The sequence below is a fragment of the Loxodonta africana genome, chromosome 4, assembly GCF_030014295.1.
Source record: "Loxodonta africana isolate mLoxAfr1 chromosome 4, mLoxAfr1.hap2, whole genome shotgun sequence".
NCBI lineage: Eukaryota > Metazoa > Chordata > Mammalia > Proboscidea > Elephantidae > Loxodonta > Loxodonta africana.
The window spans coordinates 164,819,156-164,838,609 of record NC_087345.1 but is presented as its reverse complement, the minus strand read 5'-3'; the positions used below and the strand labels follow the sequence as shown (position 1 = coordinate 164,838,609).

The following is a 19,454-nucleotide window of genomic DNA, read 5'->3' as shown; positions in this document are numbered from 1 at the left end:
TTTATTCATATTTGTGCTTTGCTCTGAGCAGAGTGCCTGGCACATAATAAATATTTGATAAATGTTTGTGGAATAAAGGGCTGAATACAACTAAGAAAGGCTCCCAGAGAACTGGACCTACACCGGTACTGGAAATAGACCATGAGTTCCTAGGGGAAATTTCCTAGAATGCAGGGAAGGTATAATGTTGAGGGCTTTAGCTGTTCTTTCACTCAGTTGTTGATTTACCCATCCACCCTCTGATTGTGCAGCAGAGACAGAAACAGTCTGTGCACTCAAGTTGTTCGTTATCTAGTGGTCAAGAGAGATAAAAACCTAGGCAATTACCTTCCATAATAGAGATTTGCACCTGATGGGTGCCTGACTTCTCCTGGGGAAATGGAAGAATAGTTAAGGAATGCTTTCAAGAGGAGGTGATTCCTCAATGGAATACTACGCATTGATAAAGAACAGTGGGGAATCTGTGAAACATTTCATAACATGGAGGAGCCTGGAAGGTATTATGCTGAGTGAAATTAGTCAGTTGCAAAAGGACAAATATTGTATAAGACCACTATTACAAGAACTTGAGAAATAGTTTAAACTGAGAAGAAAATATTCTTCTGTGGTTACGAGAAGAGGGAGGGAGGGAGGGGGTACTCACTAATTAGATAGTAGATAAGCACTACTTTAGGTGAAGGGAAAGAGCACACAATACAGGGGAGGTCAGCACAATTGGACTAAACCAAAAGCAAAGAAGCTTCCTGAATAAACTGAATGCTTCGAAGGCCAGCATAGCAGGGGCAGGGGTCTGGGGACCATGGTTTCAGGGGACATCTAAGTCAATTGGCATAATAAAATCTATTAAGAAAACATTCTGCATCCCACTTTGAAGAGTGGCGTCTGGGGTCTTATACACTAGCAAGCAGCCATCTAAGATGCATCATTTGGTCTCAACCCACCTGGATCAAAGGAGAATGAAGACCACCAAGGACACAGGTGATTATGAGCCCAAGAGACAGAAAGGGCCACATGATCCAGCGACTACATCATCCTGAGACCAGAAGAACTAGATGGTGCCCGGCTACAACCGATGACTGCCATGACAGGGAACATAACAGAGAACCCCTGAGGGAGCAGGAGAGCAGTGGGATGCAGACCCCAAATTCTTATAAGACCAGACTTAATGGTCTGACTGAGACTGGAAAGACCCCGGTGATCATGGCCCCCAGACCTTCTATTGGCCCAGGACAGGAACCATTCCCGAAGCCAACTCTTCAGACACGGATTAGACTGGACAATGTGTTGGAGAGGGATGCTGGTGAGGAGTGAGCTTCTTGGATGAGGTGGACACTTGAGACTATGTTGGCATCTCCTGCCTGGAGGGGAGATGAGAGGGTGGAGGGGATTAGAAGCTGGTGAAAAGGACACGAAAAGAGAGAGTGGAGGGAGAGAGCGGGCTGTCTCATTAGGTGGAGAGTGATTGGGAGTGTGTAGCAAGGTGTATATGGGTTTTTGTGTGAGAGACTGACTTGATTTGTAAACTTTCACTTAAAGCACAATAAAAATTATTTAAAAAAAAAAAAGAGGAGGTGATTCCTGAGCTAAGTCTTTAAGTATGGTACATATCTGGTATGCAGATGCATGGCACACAGAAGAACCAGATGGTGCCTGGCTACCACTACTGAGCGTCCTGTTCAGTGTCACAGCATATGGATCCTACTTTGGTGAGTAACGTCGGAGATCTTAAAAGCTTGTAAGCAGACTTCTAAGGTACAACTACTAGTCTCTTACTGTCTGGAGCAAAAGAGAATTAAGAAAACCAAAGACTCAAAGGAGCGATTAGTCCAAAGGACTGAGTGACCATGTGAACCATGGTCCATATGACCGCAAGACCAGAAGAACTAGATGGTGCCAACTGCTCTGACTGGGGTCACAACAGAGAATCCTGGACAAAGCAAGAGAAAAGTTGCAGAACAAAAATCATATTCACAAAAGAGATCAGCCTTACAGGTCTGACAGAGACCAGAGGAACCCCTGAGACGATGGCCCTAAGACACCCTTCTGAACTGGAACTGAAGCCATTCCTGGAGACTACCTTCCAGCCAAACCATAGACAGTCTCATAAACTGAACAACAACTCCAGAGAGGAGCATGCTTCTTAGAACAATCAATTGTACAAGATCAGAAGGACAACATTTGCCCAAAAGCAACAATGAGAAGACAGGAAGGGATAGAAAATCAGCACAAAAGGAAACCGGAAACCTAGGATGGAAATGGGGAGAGTGCTCACACATTGTGGGGAATGAAACTAATGTTATGGAACACTTTATGTACAAGCTGTCAAATGGGAAATGAATTTGCTCTGTAAACTTTCACCTAATGCACAATAAAATTAGAAGAAAAAGAAAAGGTTACAGCCAAGAAAACCCTGTGGAGCAGTTACGCTGTCACACATGGGGTTGCAACGGGTTTGGTTTTAGTTTATGAGTCTTGATAAGCAATCCCCCTACCCCCCACCAGATTCAATTGAAAAATAAGTCACAAAGATGGCAGATGGAGATCACCTGTTTTACTGATAAAGCTGCTTCTGGAGAATGTGGCAGGCCACATTGCTCAAGCCCAGAATTTGGCAGACTTAACCCCAGTCACAGGCAGCAATGAGCTAGGCAGGTCCTTTTCTGCCAGGAGAGAGCCTGCCCCTGAAGGAGCAACATAGAGCCTGTGCTACTGCTGCTCCTGCCCCAAAGAGAAAAGGAAAAGGAAATGGATGGCCAGTATGTGCCGTTTCTTCTTCCAAGGTCACAGGTCAAATAACTGAGGAGAGGAGCCAAGAACCGCATACTACCGGATGTCACTCTATATGGAAGGAAAAACTGTCCCCAGATTTTTTTTTTTCCCTTAACACAATGAGTGTAACCATTTAGCCTGTGATCAACCAGAAGTGTGTCTGACCCCTTGGGGAGAGGAGATGAAGACTGACGATCCCGTGGAAAGTCCAGCTCCCACTTTCATGACGCTGCTGCCCACATACCAACCACTGTTTCTCAGGAATCCTGAGACCTCTGGGGCACAGGGTAGATTTTGCTTCAAAAAAACTCTGAAATGGATTAAAAGTACATTAATGACATTTAACCCCAGGGTGACTTTCGATCTAATACTGATTATTTTCCTTCCTAGTCTCTAGGGTCGCTATGAGTTGGAATCAACTCAATGACAATGAGTCAAAGGGTATAGTCTGTCTCTCATCCCAAATTATGATCAGCTGTATTGTCTAATATTGTCTATCAAGAGGCTTTACAAAAGGGATCAAGTGATGTCATGAAATTACCCCCAAAATAAAAAGCCAACCAAAGAGCTAGATCCCAAATTTGAATATATACCCTTTTCCACTTCCAAATTCCTAAGGAAAAATTAAAGTCCAAACTAAAACACTCTTGCCATTGTGAATTAAAAGACCAAATACATGCTTTTACCTCTTTCCTGTTTCAGCTCACCTTCATCAGAACCAAGTTTTCATTGGTATAGTATGATAAGGAGATTGGTTACATAAAGGGAGGATTGAGCAAATAAGTAAATTCATTGAGGATAATAGGAATCAGTCTTCTCACTGCTGAAGTAGAGGTTGTAATACGGAAAGGAGGCGAACCATAATACACGTGGTGGTTGGATTGGAATTAGAGGTATTGGTTTGATTTTATGGTCTTATATATAAGATATAGATGGATGGATAGATAAATATCAATACAGATACATAGATATGCAGGTAGATGTGTGTGTGTGTATGTGTTTGCATGTGTACATACATTTATATGTTTCCTTGTTCTCTCCTTGGAGAGGGTCTAAAAACAATGACATTCCTGTAACAATGGGTGCACCTAGCATCAAGGCCTCAACTTTTAAATGCCATTAATCACTAAAAGAAACCAGGGCCTTTTGGGAGAAATGGAAGACTCCAGGGCTGTGGCATAGAAAATACAAGAGCTTGGAATATGCTCAAAGAATTCTGGAGACATGCTTGATCTTGGGGACATGCTCAAAGAATGATGGGGACATAGCCACAGGACACAGAAGTCAGCTTGTAAGGGCTTCCACTGGCCCAGTCTGGAATAATTTGAATATCAAAGTAAATAATGATAATTATGAATTCTAACCAGTTGAGTAAAATAGGAACCCATGAGTCAACACTGATATAATAAATAAACTAAAAATAAATGTAAGATGAGGGAAAACTCTATCTTATAGAAAATGTATCAAAATATTTCTCCCTAAATTGAGTATTAGTATTTGTTCATTAATGAGTATACATACTTAAAAATAATAAAAAAGTTGCTTTCTATCGGATTTCAATTCATATCAACCCTTTAGGACAGAGTAGAACTGCCCTGTAGGGTTTCCAAGGATTCAAGCTGCCGATCTTTTGGTTAGCAGCCAAGCTCTTAACCACAGCATCATCAGGGGTCCCAAATACTTAATAGTCACTTATTAATTAAGGAATATAAAATTAATTTATTTTATTAAAGGGTAACTAATGTTAAAATTAAATAATACAAACTTGTTAATTAACCTTACAGTGGAGAGACCTGGTACATACACCATCTTAACCAAATGATAAAAGTTAACAGCACCAATAATGGTACAAATCAACACCCGAGGACCTTCTGATATGATGCGCTGAGAAAAATACAGAATAGCTTTTTGGCAGTAATAGTGACAGAAATTTTCGATATCAGTATTCTATTCATTTTATGGAAACCCTGGCGGCATAGTGGTTAAGTGGTCGGCAATTCGAATCCGCCAGGCGCTCCTTGGAAACTGTATGGGGCAGGTCTACTCTGTCCTGTAGGGTTGCAGTGAGTGGGAATCAACTCGACAGCAAAGGGTATTCACTTTACAAACACTAATATAACAATAACTACACGCTGGGCACTATTCTAAGCACTTTGCAAATATTAACTCAATTAATCCTCATATTTTTGACATTCTCATTTTTTTTTTTTTTTATTTGTTAGGAAAAAACCTGACACATAGGAGGTTAAGTAGCTTGCCCAAGGTGACATGGCAATTAAGTGGCAGAGCTAGCCTTCAACCCCAGGCATTCTGACTTCAGAGTCTGTGCTCTTCAGTTGGCCTTTGAAGTAAGCGGTTTGACTTGCCTCTCATTTGATGAGTTTTGTCACAGCTAAATCTAAGTGTTCATAATCTTTCCCTGGATTGAGAGTTACGTACTACCAGCTGGACTTTGATGGAAATGATAACGCTAAATGTGGAATTTTTATTTTAAAAGGTTGATGGAACTATTGAAATTCCAAAACAATTTCCCTTGAACAGCAGGCAGTGACAACACTTTTTTGACATTGCTACTGAGCCCAAGCTGGATTTTAGTATCTGATAAAGTGAATTGTGTCAACCTGACTGGACTTAGTTCTATTCAGATCCTAAGACCTGAACACCAATTGCCCCTCTCACCTCTAAGAGACAGGAAAATCTTCAATGAAGGAGAAGACGTCACATGAACAGGGTGGGATTTGAACTAGAAGTTTAGTAAGTTTTTTGGTAAACCGTCTTCTAATGATGTGTTAAACTGTGATTCTTGGTGTCTCAGTTTCATCTGAAGACCCAAAGGGGGAGAACAAAATACAAGGTGATAACATCTTCATATTCTAAGTGTGAGGAACATCAAAGTAAATCGTTCTGTGACTTTGTAAAACTGGCTAATGGGCCAGCATTAACCTGTCACCTAGCTCCAGGCCAATCAGAAAAATCTTATATTTGGGGATGGAAGGGGCCAGTCAGGAGGACTGTATGCTGTGCTGTTAAGTAGATGAGAGGAGGGAGTATTTCCTCTTCGTGCCAAGTGAGAGAGGAATCTTGAAGAGAACCACTTGGAGAGCCTGATGTGAGTCTCTGAGTTTGAGGCACATGAGGACTGGTGTGGGACTTGCCAGGAAAAAATCTAAAGATGAGAGAGTTGACCAAGCAGAGAGGGTGGGTCCTCTATGGAGGCAAACTGCACTGCCATCGTCCTTCCATCATTGGCAGGGTATAGGTCTGAGTTTCTGAAGGAACAGATGTGGCCATCACCAAAGGAGGCTAGCTCACGAGGACCACATGGAGAGGTGACGCAACCCCAACAGAAGAGTGGACTCCAGGCCAGGAGCCATGCAAGAGGTACCACTTCTATCAAGGAGTCTATAGTCACAGGAGACAGCAGAGGGTCTCCCAGGAACCAAAGGCACCAGATCACTACTCTGTCAATTGAGACTCGTTTCTGTCTCAATTTTTCTTCCTTCTTTGCACCTGACCATGGGATTAACTCAGATCGTAAGAAGGAAAAGAAGCCACCCACAACGCCTCTCCTCTACTGCACACTGCTAAGCCTGAGGGAGGCCAGAGCTGGGAAGGACAGAAATTTAATGGGTCGGAGTTGACTGGACTGGGATGATGATGATTTTGGTTTTTGCTTTCTTCTTATCTTTTATTTATTTATGTATTTTTGTTGTTGTTGTTCTCTAAGAGCTTAAAAAAAAAAAACCTGTGGCACTCGCCTGAGATTTATTCTAAGAGGTAAGAAACACAAGACCAAAGACCAGAGAGTAAATTTGAAGAGGTGGTAAAGAAATGAATCCATTGTGTTTGAGGCTTAAAATTATGAAATGTCAAAAATGAAACTTTCAGTTCTTCCAAAAGATCACCCTCCCTACACTAAAGTCCAGAGGTACTGAGTCCATCCTCGAGGACGGCTGGCCTGAGTGCTGCCATGTTTCTGCAGCATTTCTGTACCGGCCTGGGTGGGATTTTAAGTTGGTTCCCCAGAGGTGGTTTCGTGCTGTGTTACAAAGGGAATGACTTGGCCAGCTTGTCAAAAGCATCACTACCTCAATGGCCAACACCACTTTCTCATTCCTTTTTAGGACATTGATCTCTGTGGTATCATGAAAACTTTCTTTTCTCTTTTTTGAAGGGTAAAATAAACCCATAATATTCAGATCATGAAAATTATCCTGTGCGTGGATAAATAAATATACAAAGTGACTCAGGAAGAGTATTTACAAGATATAGAAAGAACACAGAGGAAGAAGATGGGGGAGGGAGGGGTTATAGGGCTTCTCAGAGCAGGTGGCATCAGGTTTGAGTGACAAATAGTAACAATAATAATAAATGCTTAGATATGGAACTTATAGGGGCTGACTGTGTTGTAAACACGATTCTAAGTTGTTGACATGCATTATCTATCTTATTTGATTTTCACAACAAGTACTATTCTTGTCAGTCCTGTTGTATTGATGATGAAAACCAAGGCATGGGAGTTAAAGAAATTAGTTCAAGGCACATAAAGCTATCAAGTGACAGAGCTGTTCTGCAGACCTAGGCTATCCTGCTCTAATGCCACTCTGCAAGGTTGACAAGTAAGAACTTGTTAGGTGAGTAGGAACTGCAAGAGTAAAGGCATAGAGACCTGTGGCCCCATGGTGTTTCTGGGAAATCACATGCCCAGTTTGGGTGTGGAAAAGGGGAGAAAAGACTGGCAGGAGTTGCTGGCCAGGCAGGCTGGTACCAAATTACAAAGGACCTTTTTTACACCATGATGAGGCGATTGGAGTTTACCCTGTAGGAGATGGGGAGAGTTGTATCTTAGATCATTTTGGTAACAGTGTGGCGACAGGATGGAGAGGGCAAAGTGAGAGGCAGGGAGACTAGTTAAGAGACTATTGCGATAGTCCAGGTGAACAAGGCAAGGATGAAGATGGCAGCAGAAAAGGGGAGGAAGGAGTGGGTGTGGTCGAAATTTAGAAATGGGTTGAATAGATTTGGTGAGTTAGTGAGGGAGAGGAAAGAACTTAAAATGGCTATACCCTCTCCTCACTTATCAACATGGTTAGGTTCCAAAGACTAGGTCATTATGTGAAATCAGTGTTATGTGAAAACGGAGGATGACTATATCAGATCACAAAATGGAGAATGACTACATCACTACATAACTGCCAAGTTATGTCATTACATAACTGCCAAGTTACATCATTACAAACCTGCCAAATATCATGATTATATAACTGCCAAACTTCTGAGAACCGTGGCCCAGCTAAGCCGACACATAACCTTAACCATCACAGTGTTATTCTGCCTTGCAACTCGGCATTTGTTGTTGCCAGATGTATGTCGTTAACATGCAAAATAGCTGGATAGTTGATTTTTAACTATTGTCATAAATATGAAACGTTGAATAATGAGATAGTCAATAGGTGAAGAGAAGGTGTACTGAGTTTCTGGCTTGTGCTGCTATTAATCAGGGGAGGCAGAAAGGGTGACAGTGCAGATGCTGGGCTCTGTTTGAATTTGACGTGTCCTGGTAACATCCAGGGTACTGGCGGAAAAAATGGTTCTTGAGTTCAGCAGAATGTTTAAGCAGTAGGCATAGATAAGGATAGATGTGATATAATCTACATAGTCAATACTGTTCTTTAAAACCCTAAACTTAAATAGCTGATATTATCACATATATTTTCACTTTTTTAAATTCTATTGCGTAGTTACATACTGGTTATTTTCTTTAGCGTGGTGTAGGTATGTCAGTGTTACGTTACTAAGGCTAACTCCATCCTACCTCAATATATTATTCTTCTCAGTTTACTGATATTCATCATATAATATTAGCACAATTTTGATTTGTAAATCTAACTCTGAAATACATTTGGTATATTAGCAGATATCATGAGGTTTTACTGTTTCCTGTGTGTGTATGCCCACATGCATTACTTATACACAAGTAATAAAAGTAAAACAATTCTTCTATAATTTCTAAATAGTCAAAAATGGATAAAATGGTTTTGCATGTTGAAAATGAGGTTTTTATTTGCTGGAAGTAAGCAACGGCATCCACCTGTAAAGCACTTCTTGTTTTGTTTAGGGGATACAGTTCTTCAGAGTAATGGCTGCAAATAGCGAAGCACTTAAATGCTCAAAACGGGCACTCTTTCTTCCCTCGCCTCCACTCTAAACCACTGAGGGAATTAGTTGTACGATGGATATTTGCTTCAATTTGTACCGTATCTTTATTACACATTCAAAAATTTTGCTTTCTTGCCTTCTTGAGGGTGATTGAAATAGGACATTTATCAATGATTGACAAATGTCCATGATTCATAAATCATGATGTGCATTTAACATCAGGATGTACCTTATCGTGTATGGCTGATGTAGTTAGAGGACTATATCATACCATATGTTTTATGGGATATAGTACTGTGCTGTGTATCTTTCAGTATACCCATAGTTCTTTACTTAAAATTGTATACATCTTACAAAAATAACTTGAGAAGACAACGGCTTAGACAAAGCATTTAATGGTTTCTGGTGGTGCCAGCTTAGTGTCTGACTTTTCAGTGCTGCTTTTTCTCCTCAGCAATTCTTTGAGGTGGAAGAAGAGAAGACATCTGTACAAGACTCCAATACTGTCAAAATGAATGTTTTGTTAAGAAAACTGAAAGAGAAAGATCAAATTATTAAGGAATTAACCGAGGAACTAGAACAACATGAAGAAAATGACTTTTTAAAATTTCTGCATTTCAAGGTAAAAAATAATCAGTGTTAGCGTATGTGCATATACTGACACCTACCTAGAAGCCTGGGTAGAGAATAAGGACACTCAGTGGGTGCAGGTTAGGCATCTCTGCCCTTTACAACAAAGCCAGTCCAGCCCTTTTCTGCTCAATGGCACATTCTAAAACCCCCATAATAGTTATAAACTGGACCAATTCAATTGTTCTCAATATTTATAATGGAAGTAGAAGAACGTATCTTTCACTATAAAAGTTTTCCTACTCAAGAAGAACATGTAAATAACCCCTTGAAAAAACCCATTGCCAAGGAATTGATTCTGACCCAGTGACCCTATAGGGCAGAGTAGAACCGCCCTGTAGAGTTTCCAAGGCTGTAAATCTTTACGGAGGGAGACTGCCACATCTTTCTCCCGCAGGGTAGCTGGTAGATTTGAACCATTGACCTTTTGGTTAGCAACAAAGCCCTTAACCACTGTACCACCAGGGCTCTTTAAGATGCAAAACAAACAAACAAACAAACCAAACCCACTGCCATTGAGTTAATTCCGACTCATAGGGACTGCATAGGATTTCCAAGGCTGTAAATCTCTCAAAAGCAGACTGCCATATCTTTCTCCCCCAGAACCACTGGTGGTTTCAAATCGCCGACCTTTTGGTTAATAGTCGGCTCCTCTAACCACTGCACCACCAGCATGAAAATAATTCTAATTATTATTAGGTTCTAAGAACAAGAAGCTGATTCCTTGAGGCTTGAGGCTAGTGAAAATGCCAGGACCCAGAAGGAATAAAAATCTACAGAATAGCAATTAGCAGCTACCAGGTGCTTTACTGATGGTCTTCTCATTCTCACGGCCCAGCTTACAGATGAGGAAGCAGAGACAGGGTGCTTAGGTCACTTCCCTGGAAACACAGCTAGAAAATGGCAGAGATTGGACATGAACCGAGGTTCATCTGACTCCAAATCCCACATGAGGAGATGGAGCTTTATGCTCTACTATAACAATTAAAGGTTGTAATTAAAGTGTATGTATAGTATCGATTGTATTATAATAATGTATTAATATATATTAATGCTTGTGTGTATATGTATACATGTAAATACTGATATGTGCATATATGGGCACAGAGAAAAATCTGGGAAGTTATACTTCAAAATATTAACACTATTAAGAGACACTTAGGGGTTGCTGGTCCCTTTAATTACAATTGTTCACCTAAATACTACACTAGTATTCTTATTTAAAACCTCAAGGTTATCAGAGACAAGGAATTGATCAAGCGTCATTCTAAAGGATCTTGTTTACTAGTTTGTGTAGGAGGGTTTCCTTTGTTAATGTATTCAAATTTTTTATGTTCTGAAAAAAAAAAAACTGGGCATTTTTTAAGCAGTGCAGGAATAAGTATCAAACATAGATCTCATAAGATTGAATATTAATTATTTTTATATGTTCTGTTTGCTTTAGAGTGGGAGGAACGTCCAATTTTTGCATTTATTTTTCTATAACCTTTTCCTGGGTCGGAAACCCTGGTGGCGTAGTGGTTAAGTGCTACGGCTGTTAACCTAAAGGATCGGTAGTTCGAATCCCCCAGGCACTCCTTGAAAACTCTATGGGGCGGTTCTACTCTGTCCTGTAGGGTCTGACTATGAGTTGGAATCGAATCGACAGCACTGGGTTTGGTTTTGGTTTGGTTTCCTGGGTCTACAGCCACTCTTAATTTGTTGAAGAAAATAATAGGAAAAAAAAAAACAAAACTGTAATAGCTTTGCTTTTAATCCTGCCTTGGCCAAAGATCTTCTGCCTCGATGCGGCAAGGCAATTTTGATCCATTTATTTTGCATTTGTGAAACGGAAAGTGAGACCTGCCTAACTAAGGTAAAGGGTTATGATAATGATACCTATTGTATGGAATGGCAATTGCTTTGAGTTCCGTAAAGAAAAATGAGTATATAAAATTCTAATTATCATTATGAGAAAATGCAGAAGCCCTTTTGACCATCTGATTTACGTTCCATAAAAATGAGTGTGCGTGTGCACACGTATATTTTAATTTCAAGTGGAGTTGTCATTTTGAGTAGATTTTTCTTTTTTTTTTCTTATCCAACATGGACGAGCCATTCAGCCAACACCACCACCCTCCATAGGTGAACACAGACCTCTGGACTATTGAGAGCGTTCTGACTCAGTAGTTGAACTCCTTATACTAGAACATGAGACCTTTCTTTGAACTGTTTACACTTCTATGTGTTCTCCTAAATCTGTTACCTGGCCTGTCTGAATAATACGGGGGAAGAATGAGGATGGCTGAGTCTGAGAGCCAGTAAGTGGGAGGCTCCCTGCGTCCATATATAAGCGAGTGTTGTCTGGCTTCAAGGATGGCATCAAGAATAACCTAATTATTCCACTATCACTTGTCCCCAAGCAGACCACATCACAGTTTCTATGAACACCCTAAGATTTGAGTAAGGAGAGGTACTTTTGATTAACTAGGTGTGTGGGTTTCCCCCAGTTTCTATGGACCCCAACAAAATGTAAGCCAATGCAGAGCAGTACTCGTGTGCATTTTAAGGGCACAGACATGATGCCACAGAAGCAGATCATGGGTTATATCAAATAAACCTATGCAAAATACTTGTTTTAATCCTCTGAGAATAAGTTTTCCTAAAACTCCACGCCACTGAAGTTCTGCATGATACCGCACCTTTTAATTTGAAAGTTCATCTTATACAACTGCCCCCTCTAGTGGTATACAAATGCTGAGTCACCAAATATCTGAAATTCAAGTTGGAAAACAATTTGGAGAAACAATTTGAAAATTTTCAAAATAACAATGGAAATCATTTGGAAAAAAATTGACAAATAAACTCAGGAAACAGCGGGAAAGATCTAGTTTATTCTGACAGTCAAATTACATAAATAACTTCAGAGTTAATAAGTAGAGTATCTCCCCTGGACTGTTTTTGAAAGAGAATCTGACAAGAACCTAGTAGAAAAGGGAAAGTTTAACACAATTTAAAAAACAGCTGGTTTATATTCTCTTTACAACGAAATGGAAATCAGGAAAAGAAACTCTTCAAGTTATAGAAGCCTCGTCTCTGGATCAGAATTTAACTAATGTGGCATTTTCCCTGAGAGCAACTTCATTAAAAGGAAAGAGTTTTTCAGGTTTTGTTCTATGGGAAACCAATGCAACTTAACTGTAGAACACTGTAGTTATCCGGTTGCCTTGCTGTATGGTGGTAAATCCCTTTGAGAATATAAAGGAGGTTAGCCTGTCGAAGTATGTGTGTATGTGCGTGTGTGTACATGCATATATTTTAATTTCAAGTGGAGTTGTCATTTTGAATAGACTTCGTTTTTCTTTCCTACCCAACGTGGATGAGCTGTGCAACCATCACCCACCACCCTCCACGGGTGAACATATCTGCTAGTTGCTGGCAGCTCCAAACAGAGCTGTCATTCAAGAGTGGCGGCTCTGCAGGGCTGCGCTGCCCCAGTGTGCCACTGTCCTGATTGTCACTCATTGGGCAAGCACCTGCTCTTCTCCGTGACTGTCACGAGGCACGGGCATGCATCACAACCCAACTCCACCCTGACTATCAAATTGAGATGTCTAAGCACTCTACCGGGAGGCTGCAGAATCAAGACGCCAGTATGCGCAGAAGGGAAAGTGCTGAGAAGACACGTGAAGTGCTCTAAACCCATGCTTCTCAGACTTTCCTGTGCATATGAATCACCTGGGGATCTTGTTCATATACAGATTCTGATATAGGAGGTCTTGCGTGGGGCCTGAGGTTCTGCATTTCTAACAAGCCTCCAGGTGATGCTGAGGTTCCTGCTCTGTAGACCTCACTTTGAGCTGCTAGGCTCTCGAGTACACCTTTTTCCAGAAATAATTCTTTGAACATTCAATTTGCATTTCTGAAACCCAGGAACAGTGATTCTGCTCGTCTTGTGAATATTCACAAGTTCTCTTATAGTGCATAAGCCAATTGGGCTCAATATTTATTCTATTTTTAGGTAACACGAAGCAGTTAATGAGTCAAGCCACCTAAAGTACTAATTTTCACAGTATGCTAGAAAAAAAACTTTAAATTGGTAAGTTTCTTTATAAATTAAAAATTCTAGAATGATCCTAGATCCCACACAATCTCAGAGTATAACGCGGCTTTAAATAGCTACATAGAGTTAACCACATTTTAATGGTTTCCTTCCTTCTTAACCTTGTCTTATTAATGCAGTTTATTTTAAAGAAGTCTCCTGGTTCAAGCAAGCCAAAACTAGTGTTATGGGCAGATGGTAGGAGGAACACCACCACAAAACCTGCCACTCAGAGTGTAACGGATGACCGTAGCCACACAGAACTATCCCTTTGTTCATTTTGCTAATGAGTGTCCTCATTGCTGTGGGAGTCTGAATAGTTAATTACCTGCAGTTCCTGCAGCCGACAGATGGTGGGGACAGAGCTAAAGGCTAGCCTCGGGAGAACAGGAGCTGTAGACTGATCTGTGGAAGAAAAAGCCCTCACGTTTAATGTGTTTTCCTTGTTTGCTGCTTTCATACAATGAGGTTTTTAGAAAAATCTCATTTAGATATTTGTTGCTACAACTTATAAATTTTGGGCTTCACCTTATTAATGCAGGTAGTTCTTGTTTCGTTTATGATAATGGTGGTTTTGCCATCCACTCTCGCTGTTCATATTCTGTCACTGTTTGGAAACACATGCTTAAGTCTACTAAGGCCACTATTGGTTTTTGTGAAGCCTTTTTAGTCTATAAATACTTTCTGTGATGGTCTCAAGTTGAACAACGTCTAGGCAACAAATTAATGACTCGGATTCTGCTTTTATTAAGAAAATAGCTTTGTTATGAATTACTAACTAGGTTTGCTAGTTCTCCTCATTAGTTAAGAATGGTTTGGGTTTGAAGAGCTTAAATGGAGTGCTGAGTCAAAATAGTGAAGATTTGCAGTTGGGCTTTATGCAGAATTTCATAAAATTATTTTAAATATTAACTCTGATGTAGCTAAGTTCATTGTTAATATACTATAAAACATTTTAGCCACTTATTTTTCTTTCAAACCATTTTCATCACAGAGGAAAGCATTATAATTCCTTCCAGATACCCATAAGATTAAAGTACAGTTCCAATAAGAAACTGGTCTGTAGGGAGACATGATTTTTTTTTTTTCCTTTTTGATGATAGATTTTATTCTTATTTATTTGTAATCATGGCATCTCTACAAAAAGAGTAGGTTTAATTCTGAAGATTACAGTTCAAAAGTATCTCTAGTGTCTATAGTACTTTTGAAACAAGGCACATAGAGCCTTCTATCATTTTAGCATAATAATATGATTTTTAAGCATACTCTAATATTTTGAGACTGTGTAATCTGTTTAATATCTTACCATAGTGAAGTATAAAGTTCTTAACCAGCTTCCACAATCTATTACATCTTAATTTTTTTTTTTTTTAATGTGTGGCAGTAAAATCTAGACAGCCATTAGGGAGTATATTCAGATGTTTTCAATAGCTCTGAAACAGACAAGAGGGGGAAAAAAAATGGAGTAGCTGTCCCAATAAGCTTCAATTGCGTAAGAAAAAGGCTCTACCATAATGGACATGGCAAGACTTAAACAAAAGACACACATAATAAAAATGTAAATGAGTTTGCTTTACTAAAACTATAACTTTAATGTCCTTTGTGGTAAGTTATCCTGAAACCTTCTTACAAGGTAATCACTGTTTGCACAGAGATTTAAACCAAAGTCTTCAATAGCATTAAACGCCTGCACATTCTAAGTGTGACAGGCATGCAAAGCCATGTTAATGTTCAGAATATGAATTGCCTCTGGGTGGCTCCTCCACCAAGCAGAAAACCAACTGTGTGGATATCCGTGTGCCTGATGGACTCCATGCGGCTCCCAGCCTGAAAACGTCACCACTTTGACATGTGATGTGCTCCTCCTGACATTGGCAGCACTGACACTGGGAAATGCCACAAAGGCAACAAGCCCCCCTCCTTAGCTGTGAACTTTGCCACCCCCTGGCGCTGCCCGTCCACGGTCTCCCCAGTCTGCCTAGTTACGGGCGGACAGCACTTCAGACACACACAGAGGGAAGTGTGGGTGGAGGGGCCCCAGCTGCCTCCCCGGACACAGCCTCCATAATGAATTGACCTGAATGATGAGGGCACACAAACAGTATGATATGCATTATTCTTGTCAATAAAATGTCCCCATGTGTTGTGGTCTTTGTACATAATGTACGGCAGCCTTTCTTCCAGCAAGCTCTATTTAATCTCTTTCCTTTTTACTATTCATATTATAAGTGTGTAATAGAATTCAGAAAATTATATGATAGCTCTTCTGTATCTGTATTGTTCTTGTGTTGCATATTTAAATCCATGGCTCCCTGCTTAGAAATATGAATTCCTCATCTTCCAGGAGTCCTTTACCAAAGAGGTCAGCCCTCCGAAAACAACCATGGAAAGGGAAAATTTGGAGTGGAAAGTGGAAAATGAGAGACTGACTCAAATCATTACAGAACTTGATGAAGAAATACAACTCAATCTAAAAGAAAATGCAGTATTAGGTAATATTTTGAAGTCACTTTTGAGAAAATCTATACATTGGGAACTTCATAAAATCCTTAACTGTGTTTACTGTGATCTCCAAGCATTGCACATTTGATTATTCATACGCCTATTTACATTTGAAAGGGCAACTTGATAGCCATCTCTGATTTTTATTTAAGATAGGATTCCTTGCTTGCTGGCAGTTGAACTTCTGAGCCCTGCCACTTTAACTCAGTGTTTTTTTTTTTCCCCCAAGCCAAGCATTGGCCTTTGTAAAAATGTGCTAATCAGAACTCTACTTCAATTAGAAATGCTACCAACAGATACTTTTGCTGATTTCTGTTTCATGTGCTTAATTGATTATCTAAAATTTATAACACTCTAGTATACATATTGTAATATGCTTTGCGGAGAAACAGTCAGAATTTCCCCCAAATGCTGCTACTTACTACTTAATTATCTTCAATTTTTGATACAAAGTTTAAGTACAGATTTTCATTTGTACACCTTATACCCCTTTAATACCGTAAACTGATAAAAAAAATTGTGTTTATCAAAGCTGAATTTCTTTAACGTGTTTTCACATACTGTTATCTCTGTACTTATGTTAATTATCTAATGTTGCCCTTAATCTTCAGTGTGAAAAGCAATGAGTAAGCCAAAAAAAAATTATAACAAAGCATTGGTAACATTGGGTATATGGAATATCAAATTATACCATGCCAGGGTAGTTTAGTTTCTCTTCTGATGTGGTATAATACTACTTTTTCAGGTTTGGGTAGTTCTTACTGAGTCATAAAGTGCCACCTGCTAAGCACTTTGTATTGGCTGTGACTAACAGCAAAAATGTCCATCTCTAGTATTGATGAAAAGCTTTCGGCCCTCAGCCACACTTGGATCTTGAACTTAGTTCTTAATCCCTATCTGACCAGCCGTCTGAACAGCAGGAAGAAGGCTATGAATGTCAAGGGCAGTTGTGAAGGTCACAGTCCTGCTAGGACTTTGGTCCACCATGCCTGCCAGCAGCGTCGAGCCTGCCTGAACCACGCAGTTTGAATACAGGGGCATAAGCATGTAATTTCATGGTTGGCCTCTCTCTCCTTTTGTTTACAGAAGACGAAATTTTCATTCTGAAAGAGATGGCAGAAAAGGATCATAAAACCATTCAAAGGGTACTGTATCTTTTTTACATTGATGAATGACTCTTTTAAATTGAAATATCAGCACAATTGGTGAAATAACACTGTGTCCCGCTTGTCCTGTGATACAGAGAAAAGTTGATTTATACATTTAATTTCTCTCCATTATTTGGGTAGGGTGACTAGTAACAAATAGGGATTTCATTTTGAAAATGAACTAATATATAAACCCTGGTGGCGTAGTGGTTAAGAGCTATGACTGCTAACCAAAAGGTCAGCAGTTCAAATCTACCAGGCACTCCTTGGAAACCCTATGGGGCAGTTCTACTCTGTCCTATAGAGTTGCTATGAGTCAGAATCGACTCAATGGCAGTGGGGTTTTGTTGTTGTTGTTGCTGTTTTCTTTTATTTGGGATAATTGAGCAGCTACCTTATTGATTGTAAGAAACCTCAAAGTTACAATACACAGGAACTCCAAAGATGTGCTTGAGGTTGTGGGAAGATTGTAGTGTTTAAGAATAAGGTGTCTTATTCTCAGGTGTTGATTTATGTTCATGCTTCTGTATATGAATGAACTGGGCTTAGGTTTCCCAGTAAATGTGTGTTTCGAGCAGGCAATTCTTTTGGTATTTGGGAAGTCAAGATTTCCTAGTGCATCTAATGCAGCAGGACCACGTCAATTCCTGCCCTTCCCCATACAGGTCAGGTGCTCCTACTTTGTGCTCTCTTAGCGCTCTACCTCCCCCATTGCAGCACTTACAACACTCCTGTTACTGTCAGCCTTCCCTGCCATACCGTAAGCTCCCTGTGGGCAAATACTATGCCTATCTCAGTCACTGATATATTCCTAGTGCTTAACACGTACCTGGAACACTTAAAAATATTCTTCAGTGACTAATAAACTGAAAATATATTTACAGTTCATAAAACTTATAGTTGAAAAAAAGCAGATTCATATACCCAAATCATTTCATCTACCCATCAATGTTTTCCAGTGATGGAATTGAGTAGCCACTTTTAAACTTAATTAAAATGAAATAAAATTGAAAATTCAGTTTCTTGGTTGCATTAGCCATGTTTCAAGAGCTCAGTGGGCAACGACAAAAAGACAAATAGCCCAATTAAAAAGTGGGAAAAGGATATGAACAGACACTTCACCAAAGAAGATGTTCAGGTGGCTAACAGACACATGAGGAAATGCTAACGATGATTAGCCATTAGAGAAATGCAAATCAAAACTACAGCGACTACCATCTCACCCCAATAAGGCTGACATTAATCCAAAAAAACACAAAATAATAAATGTTGGAGAGGTTGTGGAGAGACTGGAACACTTATGTACTGCTGGTGGGAATGTAAAATGGTACAACCACTTTGGAAAATGACTTGGCAATTCCTTAAAAAGCTAGAAAAAGAAGTACCATACTAATCCAGTAATCCCACTCCTTGGAATATATCCTAGAGAAATAAGAGCTTTCACATGAGTAGACATGCACATTCATGTTCACTGCAGCGTTGTTCACAATAGCAAAAAGATGGAAACAACCTAGGTGCCCATCAACAGACCAATGGATAAACAAATTACACATGAATTACTATGCAACAAAAACACATGAAATACCATGCAACGATAAAGAACAATGATGAATCCGCGAAACACCTCACAACATGGATGAATCTGGAGGGCATTATGCTGAGTGAAATTAGTCGGTCACAAAAGGACAAATATTGTATGAGATCACTATTATAAGAACTTAAGAAAAGGTTTAAATATAGAAGAAAGCATTCCTTGACGGTTACGAGGGTGGGGAGGGTAAGAGAGGGGAATTCACTAAGTAGATAGTAGACAAGAATCATCTTAGGTGATGGGAAGGACAACACGCAATACAGAGGAAGTCAGCACAACTGGACCAAAGTAAAAGCTAAGAAGTTTCCTGAACACACCCAAACGCTTTGAGGGACAGAGTAGCTGGGGTTGGGGCCTGGGGACTATAGTTTCCGGGGACGTCTGTGTCAATTGGCATAACAAAGTTTATTATGAAAATGTTCTTCATTCCACTTTGGTGAGTGGCATCTGGGGTCTTAAAAGCTTGCAAGCAACCATCTAAGATGCATCCAACTGGTCTCAACCTACCTGGAGCAAAAGAGATTGAAGAATACCAAAGACACAAGGAAAATGTGAGCCCAAGAGACAAAAGGTC

The 19,454-nt window shown here is 39.9% G+C and overlaps 1 protein-coding gene across 1 annotated transcript in view; it reads left to right on the top strand.

Annotated features, from left to right (window-relative positions):
- Positions 1–19,454, top strand: part of C4H10orf67 (chromosome 4 C10orf67 homolog) — a 156,044-nt gene that overhangs the window by 37,137 nt on the left and 99,453 nt on the right. Inside the window, exons 5-7 of the mRNA XM_023548734.2 lie at positions 9,383–9,550; positions 15,984–16,131; positions 17,228–17,286. Of these exons, the coding sequence (XP_023404502.2) occupies positions 9,383–9,550; positions 15,984–16,131; positions 17,228–17,286 (375 nt within the window). The remainder of the gene's footprint in view (positions 1–9,382; positions 9,551–15,983; positions 16,132–17,227; positions 17,287–19,454) is intronic.